General features: G+C 39.3%; 1 protein-coding gene and 1 long non-coding RNA gene across 5 annotated transcripts in view; one reads left to right on the top strand and one right to left on the bottom strand.

Annotated features, from left to right (window-relative positions):
- LOC130368719 (uncharacterized) overlaps nucleotides 1-19,567 on the bottom strand; it is a 160,573-nt gene that overhangs the window by 50,507 nt on the left and 90,499 nt on the right. The gene's annotated exons all lie outside the window — the stretch shown is intronic.
- Nucleotides 1-19,567, top strand: part of PARP6 (poly(ADP-ribose) polymerase family member 6) — a 158,665-nt gene that overhangs the window by 131,390 nt on the left and 7,708 nt on the right. For 3 of the 4 annotated variants that reach the window (XM_056572785.1, XM_056572786.1, XM_056572784.1), the window contains 8 exons: nucleotides 2,048-2,113; nucleotides 2,196-2,263; nucleotides 2,354-2,402; nucleotides 3,928-4,040; nucleotides 7,054-7,126; nucleotides 9,487-9,556; nucleotides 12,500-12,579; nucleotides 18,800-18,863. In XM_056572785.1, the coding sequence (XP_056428760.1) occupies nucleotides 2,048-2,113; nucleotides 2,196-2,263; nucleotides 2,354-2,402; nucleotides 3,928-4,040; nucleotides 7,054-7,126; nucleotides 9,487-9,556; nucleotides 12,500-12,579; nucleotides 18,800-18,863 (583 nt within the window). The remainder of the gene's footprint in view (nucleotides 1-2,047; nucleotides 2,114-2,195; nucleotides 2,264-2,353; nucleotides 2,403-3,927; nucleotides 4,041-7,053; nucleotides 7,127-9,486; nucleotides 9,557-12,499; nucleotides 12,580-18,799; nucleotides 18,864-19,567) is intronic. The other variant, XM_056572788.1, reaches the window with a different exon arrangement.

The raw sequence follows: 19,567 nt of genomic DNA, 5'->3' as shown, positions 1-19,567 counted from the left end.
ATCATACACCCCTATATTCAGTACAACATGAACTCTGTATATCAACTTGAATATGTAATATGCAGAACGTATCATATGGCAGACCACTGACTGATATTGATCTAGCTAATGTCTGGACAAAAATATAGTAGGTAATGCAATAGGATTGTCTAAATAAGCCATAAGAACCAGATTTATCAATCTGCCTGTTGTACTGTTTAAATGGAATTTGTTGTAAAAAAAAAAACTATTGTTTAAAGGGGTACTTAGCCCCTAGACATGTTATCCCCTATCAAACCTAATCAAAGCTTTCTCAGGGCTGGCACTGCAGCGTTACGGTCACACCTCACCCCCTCCATTCATGTCTATGGGAGGGGGCATGACAGCTGTGGGACCCCAGAGATAGGGGATAACATGTCTAGGGGTGGAGTACCCCTTTAAGTCAAGTTTTTATGTTAAAGGGGTACTCCGGTAGAAAATTATTATTATTTTTTTTACCAACTGGTGCAAGAAAGTTAAACAGATTTGTAACTTACTTCCATAAAAAAATCTTAATCCTTCCAGTACTTATTAGCTGCTGTATACTACAGAGAAAGTTCTTTTAGTTTTGGATATTCTTTTTTTTCTGTCCACGGTGCTCTCTGCTGACACCTCTGTCTGTATCAGGAACTCTCCGGAACAGGAGCAAATCCCCATAGCAAACCTCTTCTGCTCTGAACAGTTCCTGATACAGACAGAGGTGTCAGGAGAGAGCACTGTGGACAGAAAAAAAAGAAATCCAAAAACAAAAGAACTTTCTCTGTAATATACAGCCGCTAATAAGTACTGGAAGGATAAAGATTTTTTAATAGAAGTAATTTACAAATTTGTTTAACTTTCTGGCACCAGTTGATTAAAAAAAAATGTTTTCCACTGGAGTACCCCTTTAAGCATATTTTGCCCATAGCGACCAATCACAGCTCAGCTTTTAATATACCATATTGTATATACAATATGTATTTGGTTGCTATGAACAAAACCAGACCATAAGATTGATAAATCTGGGCTTTAGGGCTTATTTACACTTATTAGGCCTTAGTGTCTTATGGTTTCGTCCAGAAGTGGCATCGGTTATTGAGATTATTACACTTAATAATAACTGCTCCCTGTCTTTATCATTACTTGTTTATCTATAAAACAGTTTTGCATTTTATTAGAGAGGAAAGAGAAACTTGAGGGGATATGATAGAAACTAGAAGGGATATGATAGAAAGTAGAAGGGATATGATAGAAACTAGAAGGGATATGATAGAAAGTAGAAGGGATATGATAGAAACTAGAAGGGATATGATAGAAAGTAGAAGGAATATGATAGAAAATAGAGGGGACATGATGGAAACTTTTAAATACATAAAGAAAATAAACAAGGTAAAGGAGGAGAGTATATTTAAAAGAAAAAAAACACCACAAGAGGACATCGTTTTATATTAGAGGGACAAAGGTTTATGCAGTAATATCAGGAAGTATTACTTTACTGAGAGAGTAGTGAATGCATGGAATAGCCTTCCTGCAGAAGTGGTCAATGCAAATGCAGTGAAGGAGTTTAAAGGGGTACTCCATCACGCCCCCTCCCATAGGCTTGCATTGAGGGGGGTGGCGGAGTGTGACATCACATGGGGGCAGAGCCGTGTTGTCACGATACTCCGGCCCTTTGATCGTGATTCATCAGACCTGGAGCGATGTTCGGATCGGAGGCTGATGATTGCAGGGTGCTGCATGCAAGATTGCAGGGGTCCCCAGCGACGGGACCCCCGCGATCAGGCATAAGATGTCTTATGGCTGGAGTACCCCTTTTATCATGCATGGGATAGGCATAAGGCTATCCTTTATATAAGATAGAATCAAGGGCTTATTATAGTTTTCAGAATGTTGGGCAGACTAGATGGGTCGAATGGTTCTTATTTGCTGACACATTCTGTTTCTATTATTTTGTAAGTAATTATTAGCAAAGTTACATAAACCCATATGTGGGTAATATCCATACTGCAGGAATTTATGTTTTATGGTTTATGCGTTTGGTTCATTGCAGAAGAAGAACTACGAACGTCTCCAGAAAGCCTTAGACAGTGTTATGTCAATCCGGGAGATGACCCAGGTACATGAAAAAAATACATTTTGGATTTTTAGGGGAACAACTAATAGAAAAAGAGATACTAACATTGAGACATTTTTTCTAGGGATCATACCTGGAAATCAAGAAGCAGATGGACCGCCTTGATCCATTGGCTCATCCCCTTCTACAATGGTAATGCTATTTGCCTGTGTTGCTTCTAATTATACAACAACATACATTTTTTACTCTATTGCTCCAAGACAGTTATCTTTTTTGTTTCAGGATAATCTCAAGTAATAGGTCCCACATTGTAAAATTGCCCCTGAGTAGGGTGAGTACTTTATTACAATCTGTCATCTACATGAAGAAATCTTATTGTAAGTTAAGTTAATGTAGGGTAATGATTTTAGTGAGGTGTAATAGTATCTTACCCAAACTTCCAAGTTACTTTCAGCCTTAAAAAACTGTACCAATTTAGGTTGGTCAGATATTCTGGAGCATTATTTATGTATTTAAAAAAACTTAGGGTGTACTCACCTGCTGCCAGTGCCATTCTGACGGTGCCAAGCATTTCCTGCTCTGCTCTCGACATATAGGAAATGCTTGTTCAGACAATTGCTGGCTGAGGTGGGTCATCACTACGGCAAGTGATTGGTTTATCGAGCATTTATGTGTTAAGAAGACAACAGAAAGTGTTCAGTGACGGAGACTAGCACCATCACAATGGCACGACAGGGTATTGGTAGCAGGCGAGTACAAAATATATATATTTTTTTTTTATCCCAAAATGTTTTTTTTTTTGTTATCCCAAAATGTTTTCTTTGTTATCCCACCCCTCTTTTTTATTATGAAATTACTGTTCATAGACATTGGCCTTGCTCAGCCCTGCCAAATGTGTATGTTTATGGGGAGTCAGGAAAAAGGGAGAATTCAGCAAACATTTGTTTATTGTGTATGGCCACCTTCAAGCTGGGTTTACAAATAATATTTTTTCTGTAGTCTGACTAATTATACTAATCCATAGCAATTTGTTTCACCGCTCTTCACTGTCTTCATATCTACTTACTAATATCAGTAACTTAATTAGAAAATCCAATATTATGAGTCACCAATCACACTGTAATAAGCATTTACATTGAGTAACAATAGAAAATACAGCTGTTTGTTTTTTATATAAAATGTTAGTGAATTACATATATTTTGACCTATTCACTCCACCATTTAGCCTTAAAACACTTTATACATCAGTGACCATTTACATAGTTGCCCAATATGCTGTGTATTAGACTATGACATGTATTTACAGTTCATGTAGTTGACTGGTCTATTATAAACAGGACATTCTCTTTGCAAATTATTTTTAATTTTTGAAGTAGTTTGCAGTAGCCATTTTAGACCAGTAATGATGCATCGACTTTTGAAGAAATTAATAGTTGTATATACAATTGCTTACATAAAGAGATTGAAAATCTCAGACAGTAAAGCTGGTCATAAAATCAGCCAAATATTGATGATGATCTAATGTGTATGGGATCTTACAACCACCCCCCAAATAGATGTCAGGAAAAAGCATTATTGGGCATGTTGCACTTCAGCATGCCCGATCCTTTGTTCTCACAGTTTTAAAATATACAAACACCCTTAGCTCAGGTGAGTGTGAAAGTTTATAATGGAGTTGGGTCAAATATTGACACCTGCCCAATTGTTCAGCCAGCAGCTTTATATGTGTATGGCCAGTCAAAATATGTATTTATATGCATCTGTACAACTTATTTTATTTGCTGTACAACTTATACGCCTGCCTGTTGTATCTTTTTTTTGTCACATGGCTCCTCTCTTCCATAATCCCGTGGTAGCAGCTGAAGTTCATGCACACTTCACATCAGTTTTTGCTGCTCAGTAGTCCACCAGCTAAGGAAGCTCGATTCCGAACTGCCAAGAAACTCTACGGAAGCACATTCGCCTTTCAGTAAGAAATAGAGGGGATGAGAGTAAAAAGAATGTGTCATCTAGATTTCTTTTTACTGATTAGGGCTAGATATTGATTTGTATTTCTAAAGTGCATATTATGGGGCAGCCATCTTGCCTGAGCCACTTTTAACAGCATATAGAGATTTACTTTAAGGCAAGCCTCGTGACAAGTCCAGACCCTGTTCTTTGTTTTGGAAAGGCATCTAAGCTTACTCAATGCTCTGTGCTGGGGCTTATTCCTCAGGAAGGGGGGAGGGGGGGGGTTAAGCTTCTATTTTCTTATCCATATATTAGTGTTACCTTTTACTGTAATGCTGTACAGATCACTTCACAGCAGCCTCCTCCTTATTATCATAAACAGAACAGAAATCCTCAGCTTGATTTAAGGCCTAGTGGTCTAAATGCAACACATGCCCTTTAACCCCTTAAGGATCGGGGAGTTTTCCATTTTTGCATTTTCGTTTTTTGCTCCTTGCCTTTAAAAAATCATAACTCTTTCAATTTTGCACCTAAAAATCCATATGATTGCTTATTTTTTGCCCCACCAATTCTACTTTGTAATGACGTCAGTCATTTTGCCCAAAAATCTACGGTGAAACGGAAAAAAAAATCATTGTGCGACAAAATTGAAAAAAAACGCCGTTTTGTAACTTTTGGGGGCTTCTGTTTCTACGTAGTAAATTTTTCGGTAAAAATTACACCTTATCTTTATTCTGTAGGTCCATACGATTAAAATGATACCCTACTTATATAGGTTTGATTTTGTCGTACTTCTGGAAAATTTATACGTTTAAAATTGTCATCTTCTGACCCCTATAACTTTTTTATTTTTCCGCGTATGGGGCGATATGAGGGCTCATTTTTTGCGCCGTGATCGGAAGTTTTTAATGTTACCATTTTTGCATTGATAGGACTTATTGATTAATTAATGATATAAATCGATTAAATGATATAAAAAGTGACCAAAAATGCACTATTTTGGACTTTGGAATTTTTTTTGTGCGTACGCCATTGACCGAGCGGTTTAATGAACTATATATTTTTATAATTCGGACATTTCCGCACGCGGTGATACCATATATGTTTATTTTTATTTTTATTTACACTGTTTTTTTTTTATGGGAAAAGGGGGGTGATTCAAACTTTTAATAGGGAAGGGGTTAAATGATCTTTATTCACTTTTTTTTTGCAGTGTTATAGCTCCCATAGGGACCTATAACACTGCACACACTGATCTTTCACATTGATCACTGGTTTCTCATAGGAAACCAGTTATCGGTGATTCTGCCGCTTGACTGCTCATGCCTGGATCTCAGGCACTGAGCAGTCATTCGACGATCGGACAGAGAGGAGGCAGGTAGGGACCCTCCGGCTGTCCTGCAAGCTGTTCGGAATGGCGCGATTTCGCCGCGGCTATCCCGAACAGCTCACTGAGCTAACCGGCAGTTTTTACTTTCACTTTTAGCCGCGTGGCTCAGCTTTGAGCGCGCGGCTAAATGGTTAATAGCGCGCGGCGCCGCGATCGGCGCCACGCGCTATTAGCGGCGGGTCCCGGCTTCACTATGACGCTGTGTTATATCACGGGAGCAGGACCAAGGACGTACCGGTACGTCCTTGGTCCTTAAGAGGTTAAATAATGCAACACGTTACCTTTAAATATTGGATAGGTTAAAACAATGAAAGTGTGTGTATGTGTGTTTGTGTTTGTGTGTGTGTGTGTGTGTGTGTGTGTGGGGGGGGGTTAACTGGTTGTGAAAAACCCTTTTTCTATCTTTTTATTCTAGCAAGTTTGTACTTTTCAAAAGAAAAAAAACAAGTCAATTTAGCAATGTATTTTAATCTGATATTTGAGTCCAAATACTCTCCCTATGTACAAGCTTGTATGGTGGCAGGGTGTGTGGTGCAGGGGAGATGTTGTTACACAAGGGGCAGATGGCATTAACCCCTTGTATTCGTGATGCCAGGGCATGGTTTTGCCTATAACCACCCGAAGGATCCAGCATCCTGGGCTAGGTACGGGGGCAATAAAGACTCCGACACCAAGTTACAGACAACGTTAGCTTTACTGAGGGTAGACAATTGGTAAAGTCTATACAGTTCAGCCGGGGCCCAAGGAGGTGACCAGTGATGCAGAGACCTTAAGGGCTTGCTGGGACTTGTAGTAGGACTGGACAATTGAATGCAGACCACGCTGACTTGACAGATGACAGGGACTGACTTGACTTGACTCATAAAGCTGTGAATTTAGCTTACTTGAAATGATGGTGGCTGCAGGACTTGACATTGAGGTCTCCAACACTCTGGACACACACACACTAGGCACGACTGTACTGGACCCCAGCAGGAAGCAAGAGCTAAGAGAGAAGAGAGAAGCTACCTCCACCCAGGGCTTATATGGGGGAGACTAGCAGGGAGCCCATTGGTCACTCTTGGGAACACCTGGTCATTGACAACTCCTGGGTAACAATTACATGACACATCACATGGTATAGCTTTTAAAGCAACATTACATTTTATAACACTTTACATGGTAAAATATATTTACAATGGGGAAACAAGTGCAGGGGGCCTTGGGGACACTGAAGGAGGCTGCCTGACAGGACAGCAGGAGCACGGGGCAACACCTCCCGTACTGGGCCACCACACTTGTTGTTACATGCAATGCACAGAATGCCATGTACAGAGCATAGTGCCTCTATAACCTAATCCTTCAACTGTACTCTCCAGTATTACCTGTCTGCATGTAAGTATGTATTGGTAGTTTATAGCTACTGTGTAGGATATGTTTACTCCACATTTTTTTCACTGTTTCAGTATGTTTGATTTTGCTGTATAACAAAAGGTAGTCAACTATGCTATTGTGTACGACAGAAAAAACATATACGTTGAAATCGATTCTAAAAGGTTAGCTGGCATACTTTTATTCATTAGTATAAGTGTATAAAACAAATATGTTAAACAAAAACAAAAACGCGAAGTAAACATACCCTAACTGTTTTGTCTTTCTTCAGCGGCTCTCATATTGAGAACTGGCACTCTATTCTGCGGAATGGGCTGGTTAATGCATCCTACACCAAACTGCAAGTAAGATTTTCTCAAGTTTGTCATTTATAACAAAATGGTATAGCAGACTGATAGTTGGTGAGAAATAAACATATTTTTTATGACTTATAAAGAAACACTTGTGCAGGATTAATGTACATCAAGAAATTGTAACAACACGTATGTGAACTGGGTTTCAAATGTGGCCATATACCTACTCTCCAGGAGGGGTTTTTTAAGACCTGCTATTGTAAAACATATACATTGTACAGTAATGCCCATTTAACTACAAGCCCTTGGCACATAAACTAGGAAGGATGAAACTTTAAAGGGTACTCCGTTGGAAAACAGTTATCTGTGCTCTCTGCTGACACCTCTGTACATGCCAGGAACTGTCTGGAGTAGAAGCAAATCACCATAGCAAACCTCTCCTGCTCCAGACAGTTCCTGACATGGACAGAGGTGTCTGCAGAGAGCACTGTGGTCAGACAGAAAAGAAACTCAAAAAGAAAAGAACTTCCTCTGTAGTATACAGCATCTGATAAGTACTGGAAGGAATAATTTCTTTTTAAATAGAAGTAATTTACAAATCTATTTAAAGAAAAAGGAGGATAAGTGCAGCTCACAATTAATACACTAATCAGAGGTTGACTTGGGTGAGCACCTATACCCTAGGTGCAAAGGAAAAGTATTTTATAGCAAAAATATTTACCCAAAACCTCAAGGAAAGTGTATACATTTTTTAGAATTAATGAAACAGACCGTGCTTCAATTAACAGTTGTATTTATTAAAATATCACAATAATAATAAAAAATGGTAATAGTAACAAGATCCCCTCACAGGGCCCTATGGGGGGATCTAACAATGTAATAAAAATGATCTAAAATAATTTCTGATGCCACTAATAGATTATACTGTGCGTTCACTTAATAGATATTATATATATATATATATATATATATATATATATATATATATATCCGACAATAGATAATTCACTGTAAAATGATGAAGGATAACAGTTAATGTATAGCAATGTTGCAGTGCTATTTTTCAATGAAGATAGAAATATGAAACAATGTTGCAATATTGTCCTCTAATAAAGGAAATATAGCAGAGTTGCGGTATCCTCTGAACAAACAGTGTTGTTAGTCCCAGCAGAATATATAAAGAATAGATAAAAGTTTGTAGGCTGTTTGCGCTGATAGTTGTCTGCGCTGGCAAGCGCTGACTATGGTTATGGAAGTTAAATGTTGCCGGTGGTGATGGCAGCTGGTCCGGACTGCCCTGGACCTGTTGTAAAAGCCGCCCGTCTGTATGCACAGGATTTAAACAGCGCTCTCGATGTAAAAGTAATGCGCTCACCGGTATTCTGATGGAAATCAGTCCACGTTTGTGCCGGGTCTGATGGAAGACTGTAAACCGGTTCACCGACACGCTGCAGCGCCTCAGCCTCGTGAATTCAGCGTGTGACGTCACTGGAAGCTCTGCTGGAGCAAAGGCCTCACTGGAATAGAGATGGAGCAGGGGCCGTGGATATTGTCAACCGCATATGGATCGTCTGAGAGGTATGATAAGGTACAACTGCAAATGCCGGATTAGATGTTGGTACAACAACCGCACATGTAGGTGGCATCAATCACTGTTTGTTCAGAGGATACCGCAACTCTGCTATATTTCCTTTATTAGAGGACAATATTGCAACATTGTTTCATATTTCTATCTTCATTGAAAACAGCTCTGCAACATTGCTATACATTAACTGTTATCCTTCATCATTTAACAGTGAATTATCTATTGTTGGATATTTATATATGATATCTATTAAGTGAACGCACAGTATAATCTATTAGTGGCATCAGAAATTATTTTAGATAATTTTTATTACATTGTTAGATCCCCCCATAGGGCCCTGTGAGGGGATCTTGTTACTATTACCATTTTTTATTATTATTGTGATATTTTAATAAATACAACTGTTAATTGAAGCACGGTCTGTTTCATTAATTCTAAAAAATGTATACACTTTCCTTGAGGTTTTGGGTAAATATTTTTGCTATAAAATAATTTACAAATCTGTTTAACTTTCTGGCAGCCGTTCGTTTAAAATAAAAATAGTTTTCCACCAGAGTACCCCTTTAATCACATTGATGTGGCAATGAAAAAAGTAAAATAATAAAACATTAAACAATTTTACCCCTAGCAGCAAGTGATGAATCATGGTTATCTACCATAGTTCAGTTACATAATGCGAGGAAATAGTTGACTGCTATTGTGTTATCTATTTAGATCTTGCAGCCATTATAACAATATTAAATAGTCCTTTATTAAATATTCAAGAACTTATGACTTTTAGCTGATAAGTTACATGCTGTTCTCTAAGCTCACATTATATTTACAGTTGCATGGAGCAGCATATGGGAAAGGGATATACCTCAGTCCCATCTCCAGTATTTCATTTGGATACTCAGGTAAGTATTAGGAGGGACACCAGGTATGTAACCTAAAAATATATTACTATGCATTCTAAAAGCTTTCAGACTCCTTCACTTGTTTCACATTTTGTTATGTTGACATAAGTATTCAGACCCTTTGCTATGACACTTGAAATTTAGCTCAGGTGTCCTCCCATTTCTCCTGATCATCTTTGAGATGTTTCTGCACATCGATTGGAAAATGTAGTTGATCGGACATACTTTTAAAAAACACGGCCCTGTCTATACAAATGACAATGTATATCAGAGCACAAACCAAGCCATAAGTAGGAAAGAACTGCCTGTAGAGCTCAGAGACAGGATTGTGTGGAGTCACTGATTAGGAGAAGGGTACAATAAAATTATGCTGCCCTAAAAGTTCTCAAGGGCACAAGAGCCTCCATAATTCTTACTGGGTAACATAGGTGACCAAGACCGAATGGTCATTTTTGGCTGAGCTCCAAAGATCTTCCAGAAGGTCAACCTCCACTACAGCACTATACCAATCTGGGCTTTATGGCAGAGGGGCCAGAAAGAAGCCTTTCAGTCAGTGAGGCTCTTTGCAGCTGTCAATCAAGCCCAGTGCAGAGAAACACTTCCTGTGTTTGGTCTCCTGCCATTACAAGCAGGAGACCAAAATGTGATATTTTGACCAGACAGAATGTGTTCTGGCCATGAAGGGAGACCCCTGGTGGCCAGAAGTATACAGCAGAAAAACATAAAACATTTTTTTTATGAAAGCCAAATACAAAAGTTATTTATTTGGCATAAGGAGTCAAATATAAAAAATCATGTTTAATGACAGTGCCCATTTAATGTTTTGCCAAGATTTACAACATATAAAAAGTTTTTGAATTTGACAGTGCCCATTTAAATTTAACCAATTTTTATTAATATATTTTGTACTTCAGATTAACTGTTTAGTTTTCATATCACCTATCAACAAAACAATAATGCTAAGAACTCAGCCAAGTCAACAAATGAGTAGCTCAGGGACACCTTTGTGAATGCCCTTTTGTGGCTCAGTCAGAGCCCTGACTTTAATCCAGTCAAACATCTCTGGAGAGACCTAAAAATGGCTTCCACTGATGGTTCTCAACCAGCCTGAGAGAATGTGCAGAGAAGAATGGCAGCAAATCCCTAATTACTGGTGTGCAAACCTTGTGGCCGGAGAATACAGATGCTTGCCGATGACAACACACACCTTATACCATTAAAGATAACAGAATGCTTAAATAAAAAAATGGATTATTAACAAAACCTAAAACATACAATGCATTTTGAAGGGGCAACCCCTTTCTTCATCAGGTCCATCTGGATTTTCTTCACACTTCTCTGCCAAAGGTGCTTCAACTAAGTACTGAGTAAAAAGTCTAAGTAATTTGGCATTGCACAATGAGTACAACACCAGAATGCACCTTACAAGTACATATGTGAGAGCATAAAGAAAATCCAGTTGTACCGGAGAATACAGATGCTTGCCGATGCCAACACGTACCTTATACCATTAAAGATAACAGAATGCCTAAAATAAAAAATGAATTATTAACAAAACATAAAACATACAATGCATTTTGAAAGGGCAACCCCTTTCTTCATCAGGTCAATCTGGATTTTCGTCACACTCCTCTGCAATGTGTAGGTGTGGCTCTCCCAGTCACATACAAACATGTATTACTATGTATATGTGTGGATAGATGAATTGTTATGGGGCCGGTCCCAAGGTTTTTAATTAGCACCCAGCACTTTATACTAAGTCCCATTATATGGCCAGTGCGCATTTATCAGCCACTGACGTCCCCCGTTTGTGGTGCGCGTCATCCGGAGCCCCGGTCAGGTCAGCTGTTCAGGTCACCTGACGCAGAACCAGGAAGTGGTGGAGAAGCGGCAGAGCCGAGTTCCGTGCACCGATGAGAGGCCAGGGAGCGTGCAGGTGATAATTATTGCAATTATTGCGTTGGTTTATTGTTCATATATATATATATGTCACATCTTGCTGTGAGGACACCCCCCCCCCCCCCCAGACAAAGGCTTTGATCCCGAAACGCTGCGTTGGGGTGTTGTCCCCTCAGAGTGTCCTGGAGCATAGACTAGACTAAGTATGTTGTGTACTACTGATGTTGCTTTGTCTTGTAGTCCTTTGGGAAACCTGACTATATTTTGTACATGTTTAAACTGATTTGTATTGCTGTTTTACATATCATGTCTTGTTAGCTCCTATAAGGACCTGAGGGGTCACCCTTTTTTTTTTTTTCTTTTTTCCCCTCCATCTGGGTGGAAGTCCTCTATTTTATATTACATGTTTTTTGTGTATCACCAATAAAGATTCTTTCTATTTTTCTACTAATGACTCCACCATTTTTTGTAAGTATTGTATGTTATGGGAGTTCATAGTAATAGCACACATTTTTTATTAAGTAGGTTTACTTTTTCTGAGGGTTTTTCAACTCATTTTTTTGTGAGATTAGCATTTATGCATATTGACACCTACTTGTTATCATTGTCTGTAGTTTGGAACATTGCCTAAATAGTGAACAAAATTCCTAATTATGATATGTGCCCTGTCATTACTGCCTAGATATCTGGCTGAAATACTGTTAGGTATTATTTAATAAATCATTCAGCCTTGTTGAATAACAGCTTACCTGAGGTAAGATTTCTAAGATTTCAGTGTTAACTTTGTCATTATGGGGTATTGAGTGCAAAATGATGAGAAAACTTTTAATTTTTTTATTTTAGCACAAGGCCACAACATAACAAAATGTGAAAACAGTAAAAGGGTCTGAAAATGTTTTGAATGCACTGTGTAAACATAACAGATTTGTTTTGTAAATAAAATGGTCTCAAATTTGTGGACACTGTCTGCACACAACCTGGACTAGGGAGCAAGAATATTACTTGGTCTATTTCTGTAATCATTTTCGCTTTGTTTCTTTGCAGGTATGGGGAAGGGGCAACATCGGATGCCATCAAAGGACGAGCTGGTACAGAGATATAATCGGATGAACACTATTCCTCAGGTAAGCTGTTATTCAACAAGGCTAAATGATCTATTAAAGAATATCTAACAGGTGCCGATTTCAGCCAGATATCCAGGCAATAATGACATGGCACATATCATAATTAAGTATTTTGTTCACTATGCAGGCAATGCTCCATGTTTGTATGTGACTGGGGGAGCCACACCTACACTTTGCAGGGGAGTGTGATGAAAATCCAGATGGACCTGATGAAGAAAGGGGTTGCCCTTTCGAAATGCATTGTGTGTTTTAGCTTTTGTTAATACCGTATATACTCGAGTATAAGCCGAGTTTTTCAGCACGATTTTTCGTGCTGAAAACACCCCCCTCGGCTTATACTCGAGTGAACTCTCCACCCGCAGTGGTCTTCAACCTGCGGACCTCCAGAGGTTTCAAAACTACAACTCCCAGCAAGCCCGGGCAGCCATCGGCTGTCCGGGCTTGCTGGGAGTTGTAGTTTTGAAACCTCCGGAGGTCCGCAGGTTGAAGACCACTGCGGCCTTCGACATCATTCAGCCCCCTCTTACCCCCTTTAGTTCTGTACAGTACTCACCTCCGCTCGGCGCTGGTCCGGTGCCGCAGGACTGTCCGGAGAGGAGGTGGTCCGGTGGGATAGCGGTTCCGGGCTGCTATCTTCACCGGGGAGGCCTCTTCTAAGCGCTTCGGGCCCGGCCCCAGAATAGTCACGTTGCCTTGACAACGACGCAGAGGTACGTTCATTGCCAACGTACTTCTGCGTCATCGTCCAGGCAACGCCTCTATTCTGGGCGCGAAGCGCGGAGAAGAGGCGCCCCCAGTGAAGATAGCAGCCCGGAACCACTATCCCACCGGACCACCTCCTCACCGGACAGTCCTGCAGGACCGGACCAGCGCCGAGCGGAGGTGAGTACTGTACAGAACTAAAAGGGGGTGAGAGGGGGCTGGATGATGTCGAAGGCCGCAGTGGTCTTCAACCTGCGGACCTCCGGAGGTTTCAAAACTACAACTCCCAGCAAGCCCGGACAGCCGATGGCTGCCCGGGCTTGCTGGGAGTTGTAGTTTTGAAACCTCTGGAGGTCCGCAGGTTGAAGACCACTGCGGGCGGATGATGTCAAGAGGATGATGAAGGGGGGGGGTGTGGGATGATGAAGGGGGTGTGTAGGATGATGAAGGGGGGTGTGTGGGATGATGACAAGGGGATGATGAAGGGGGGGTGTGGAATGATTACAAGGGGATGATGAAGGGGGTGGGGATGATGACAAGGGGATGATGAAGGGGGGTGGGGATGATGAAGGGGGGTGTGTGGGATGATGATGAAGGGGGGTGGGGATGATGACAAGGGGATGATGAAGGGGGGGTGTGGGATGATGACAAGGGGATAATGACAGGTGATGATGATGAGGGTCTGGATGATGACAGGCGGTGATGATGATGAGGATGTTAATGACGGGGGTCTGGATGATGACAGGGGGGGATGATGTATTTCCCACCCTAGGCTTATACTCGAGTCAATAACTTTTCCTGGGATTTTGGGTTGAAATTAGGGGTCTCGGCTTATACTCGGGTCGGCTTATACTCGAGTATATACGGTAATCAATTTTTTATTTTAAGCATTCTGTTATCTTTATTGGTATAAGGTGGGTGTTGGCATCGGCAAGCATCTGTATTCTCCGGTACATCTGGATTTTCTTTATGCTCTCGCATATGTACTTGTAAGGTGCATTCTGGTGTTGTGCTCACAGTGCAATGCCAAAAGGTGGGCATAATATATAAAAAGTGTTACTATAGGGTCTGAAGGAGTGAATAGCACATACAGCACCATTCTGTTTTCCTTCTCTTTTTCCCTATGTCCCTAAAACCTATACATTGAACTCCAGTGGATACTTGAGTAGCATCCTAGGAATATGACTAGAAGAGTCTTACTAAGTTTTAATTAGGCGAGCACACTAGTCCTTGACCCTTGCATTACCTTCTGGTTTGAACCGGGGAACAGGTCATGACCCTTCTTACAGAAATGCCTTAATATAGACTGACAAGAGGATCCCTCCAAGGAACAGCACAGGAATCAAACCAGCACTCACAGACTTCAATTGCAAAATGTTCTTTATTTCCCGGCATGCAACGCGTTTCACTGGATAACCAGCTTCATCAGACATGCCTGATGAAGCTGGTTATCCAGCGAAACGCGTTGCATGCCGGGAAATAAAGAACATTTTGCAATTGAAGTCTGTGAGCACCGGTTTGATTCCTGTGCTGTTCCTTGGAGGGATCCTCTTGTGAGTGCTTTACCTGTGTTGCCAGGAACGGCTGCCTAACTTAACCCATTGAGGATTAACTTCCAGCCTACACCATAGTTGTACTTGGTCGTAGTACAACTCACTTCGGTGAGCAGTTTTGCTTCTAAACATTATATTGCATTTAACGTTATCACACTAGGAGGAGCGCTTTCCCTCTTGTCTTTTGTTAATATAGACTGGCTACTCATGCACTTTCATGTGTGGCACACTGTTTTAATAACATTTGAATGTTTGAAAGAATACACTTTGGCTTTTAACAAAAAACTAGGCAGAGGTTAGAACCACCAACATTTCAAATCCAGCCCTATCTATTTTCATATAGGGTATGAATTATTTATTGCTATAGTGATTATGTGTAATGAAGATGTACTACTTAAAGGGACTCTGTCATCAAAAATGACCTATTGTTTAAATCAAGTTTTTCTGTTAACCATATTTTTAAAGATTTTTTTGGTGATGGCTATTCTAATTTTTTCTTGTACATGTATCTATCTATATTTTTTAATAATCCCAAAACCTTGCATTTCCCATTTTGGCCACTAGGCATAAAACTAAGCTGAGATTTTCTGTTCTGTATAGCTCATTGTCCAGTAATGTCTTTCTTCCCATGAGAGACAGGATAACAGTAAAAGGTGACACCAGTAGAGAGATAACTTTGGATCCTCCAATATTTACAGCAGAGATCAGCATCCCCCTCCCTTTAGAATGACCTCTGAAATGGTCAGCGAGAGTGCCCAGTAGCATCTCCAATTCATTTAATTGGACAGGTCCTGTCTATTGTTGTCTATGGTCCATGGGTCCTGCAGTAAGGTATATCTCTAAATACCATTAAAAAGAGCCCCAAACCCAACCCCCTGGTTGCTTCATTCAATTGTTTTTATCTTCCTGTAAATAACATTGTTTTGACTACCAACTTCCCTTCTTACTTGATCCACTGACATAATTTACTCTGTTCAGCTTTTAAGGCGTTAAATTCCTTAATGTAAACACTTGAAATCCGCCCAGAAATCCGTTGTGTCCAGGAGTAATAGGCAGTCCCACATTATACACAATGACCAAGTAGGATTTATGATTAATAGACAAGCAAATGATGGGGTCAGGAAAATAATTGATTTAATTCACTGGTCAAACAAAAATAAACATCCATCCATATATTTATCATTAGATGCAGAGAAAGCTTTCGATAGGATCCACTGGACTTATGCGTCTAAAGCAATGAAATCATTCGGCTTTCCTGATGAAATTATAAAATCCGTCTTTGCCCTATACAGCAACCCGAGCGCCTCAGTCCTGGTCAATGGCATTCTTTCAGTCCCTTTTCAGATAACAAATGGAACTAGGCAAGGTTGCCCCCTATCTCCATTATTATTCCTTATCTCATTAGAACCATTAGCAAAAATGATAAGAGACAATCTTTCCATCAAAGGCATCCCTATATCTAAAGAGAGCCAGAAAATAGGATTATTCGCAGAAGACATAATCTTATCTCTATCTGAACCTCTCACTTCTCTCCCGATAGTACAAAATATTCTACACAGATTCGGCGAACTCACATATTACAAAGTCAATGAACCTAAATCTAATATTTTAAGCATTCATATTGACCCACCCACCAAAGAGCAATTAATGAGACGCTTCTTATACCAATGGGACCCACCGAAAATGAAATATTTAGGCATAATCTTAAACAAAAACATTTCGTGCATGGTGAAAACAAATTTCTCCACCCTAAAGTCAGATCTCCAATCCTCTCTAGATAAATATACGAAAGGTGAATGGAGTTGGATGGGTCGTTCCATCATATACAAAATGTTTATTATGCCCAGGGTTTTATATGTTATGCGATCCCTTCCAGTTTACGTGCCAGCCAACATACTAAACAGTCTTAATAAACAAATGACATCATTTATATGGGGTCAATCTAAACCCAGAGTTTCCCTAGTGGAATTACAAAAATCTTTTAAACATGGAGGAATGGGACTACCCAATTACCATGCCTATTATAAATCTATTATTATCAGGCAATCCCTGGAATGGCTAATACCCCTAGAACAACAGAAACCATGGGTTAAGCTTGAATCAAATATTACTAAAATAGAGAACTGGAGCACTACCCTATTAAATAAATCACGCTTCCAATTACTTAATAGACCTAGAATTCCCCCAACCCTCTCAATAGCGGGAAAAATTGAGGGTACCATGGACTCCCCAATACCACTCCAATCTCTCCAGCTCTTTCTCCCTAAACTGAACATACTACATTGGGAGGATCTGGGCATTAAATACATCTCTGATGTACTTCGGAACAACAAAATGCTATCATTTGATGAATTACAGTCAAACTACAAAATACCCGAATCCGATAAAAAATATTACAACATTCTACAGAAGCACTTGCAAAAATTCCCTGAATCCTATTCTACGCTCCCAAAAAGCCTCCATACTTGGTTCCTTGATCCTGTAAAGGAGAAAGAAAAGGGACTTAAAAACTTTTATTCCTATTTTAATGAAGACCAATGGTTAAACAAAAATTCGGGGATGGTACGATGGGAATCCGACTTGGGACAATCCTTCTCTGAATCTAAATGGCTGAGTACATCCTTAAAGATAAAAAAAAGCAACGGTATGTGCTAATTTATGGGAACATCATTGCAAGTTTGTCAATAGATGGTACTACACACCTAAAAAAATATCTTTGATTTTTCCTCACCTGTCGCCACTATGTTGGAGGGATTGTGGGGAACAAGGCTCCCTAAAACATATCTTCCTCACTTGTCGGGCCATAGTTACCTTTGTTTCAGAAGTAAAAAGTATGATTTTGAAATTGATCCCTCATTGCTCACAACCTAAAGATGAATTACTTCTATTACTTCTGGGTCTGGAAGATCTTCCAAAAAACATACAAACTCCGATTGTACACATATGTTTGTCATATAAAATGTTACTAGCCTCCAAATGGAAATCAAAAGAGATTCCACACATTAACGAATTAATAAATACACTGCTATCTCATTATAACTATGAGCTAATACTTTTTGGTCAAAAGGGAAAAAGAGATGAGTGTACGGCCTCATGGGAATCGTGGATTAAGCTTTATAAACCCCCATAGACCCTTACTATCTAAACTAAGTAATGATACAATTTAGCTTACTACACACAAAAGAGCGGTTCTTCGAGTGTATAAGACGGCTGACCCTTGTGACACCTCGATTCTGAATTCTACCAAATACCAGACAACTGCCTGATGCAGCAATTTTGATTGATTTTGTAGAAGTTATGGAGACTCACTATTTAATTGTTTTATTGTTTTCCTTCTTATTGTTATTATCTTGCTCTCAAATTTCAATTAAGGTCCCTTTGGACCTGATAGATCCTTTGTGAATATGCATAACACTGTTTGGATGAACAATTATGCTCCACCAGTCAAGGTTATTATGCATGTTCATATGTAAACTCTGACACATCTGATGTCATAATATGTTATATGTTACATTTCTTATGTTTATAAAATTCAATAAAAACATTGTGAAACAACAGGAGTAATAGGCAGCTGCTCTCAGGACTGAGACCTGATGCGATCTAAACTATTGACATGTTTGAAAATTGTCTGGCAATTTTTATCATGGCAAGTATATATAGTCTTTGCACAAGGCTCTGTACAGTAATCTGTATGAAAAGCAACTATTTCCATGCTTTATGCAAGTGGCTTTCTCTCTGTCAAACAAGCTTTTCAACAGTTTTCAATAGCAACAAGCAGAGCTCTAAATTACTACAAGCTAAATAATACAAGATTTAACTCGACATTCATGCATGACAAGTGATGAAAAGGAGGTATAATATTTAGTATTAAAGTAGTTACTCAACTTTTAATGTAGAACATAGCTAGATGTAAACTAGAACCATTAACTATTCTGTCATTTTCTTTCTTTCCTCTTATCTATTAGACTCGATGTCTCCAGTCTCGTTTCTTGCAGAGTCGGAATCTCAATTGTATTGCACTGTGTGAAGGTAGTAAATTACCTATATTTACCAATAGTGTTTTTTTTATTCTGAAAGTACATATGCAATCCATCAACCTAGTGGAGCATACATTAAACCATTTACAAAAATGTTTCTTCTACCAATAATTCTTTTAGCTTTTAACTCTTTTGGGCCTTGTCTTCCATCAGGATTCATGCCTCCAAGGCACAGATATGTCATCTGCAACATCTCAAAATCGGCTTCTGATGTAGAAAACAGAATGTTAGAAATCTTTACTTATTTTTTTTTCAAAGTTAGAACTAAAATAATATTGCATACCCTAAGGCTAAGTTTCAACTTGGCGTTTTTTTGCCTTAGAGAGGAAATTGCTTTTTTGGTCCCCTTGACGTTTTTTCAAAATTTGTTGGGTAGCAAAAAAAAATAAAAATAGGGATTCAGTAGTGATGGCAAAAAATGTATTGAACGAAATTTATATTTTTTATAACAACATTTTTATTAATTTTTAAACAGGGATCAATTTATGTGGGCGGGTAGGGCACTAAAAATGTAGCCAACAATAATAAAAATGGAGTGTGTTTTTAACTTATTTTTTTCTTTTTTTTTATATATATTTTTTAGGTAGTACTACTACTCCCAGCATGGGACACACTGTTCCATGATGGGAGTAGTAGTTCCTATAAAAAAAGACAGATCGCCCTAGGTGATTTAATTGAGTTGAAGTCAGGGCTCTG

Source organism: Hyla sarda, chromosome 4, assembly GCF_029499605.1.
Source record: "Hyla sarda isolate aHylSar1 chromosome 4, aHylSar1.hap1, whole genome shotgun sequence".
In the NCBI taxonomy this organism is placed as follows: Eukaryota; Metazoa; Chordata; class Amphibia; order Anura; family Hylidae; genus Hyla; species Hyla sarda.
The sequence above is the reverse complement of the archived record's forward strand: the minus strand, read 5'-3'. Positions and strand labels throughout refer to the sequence as shown.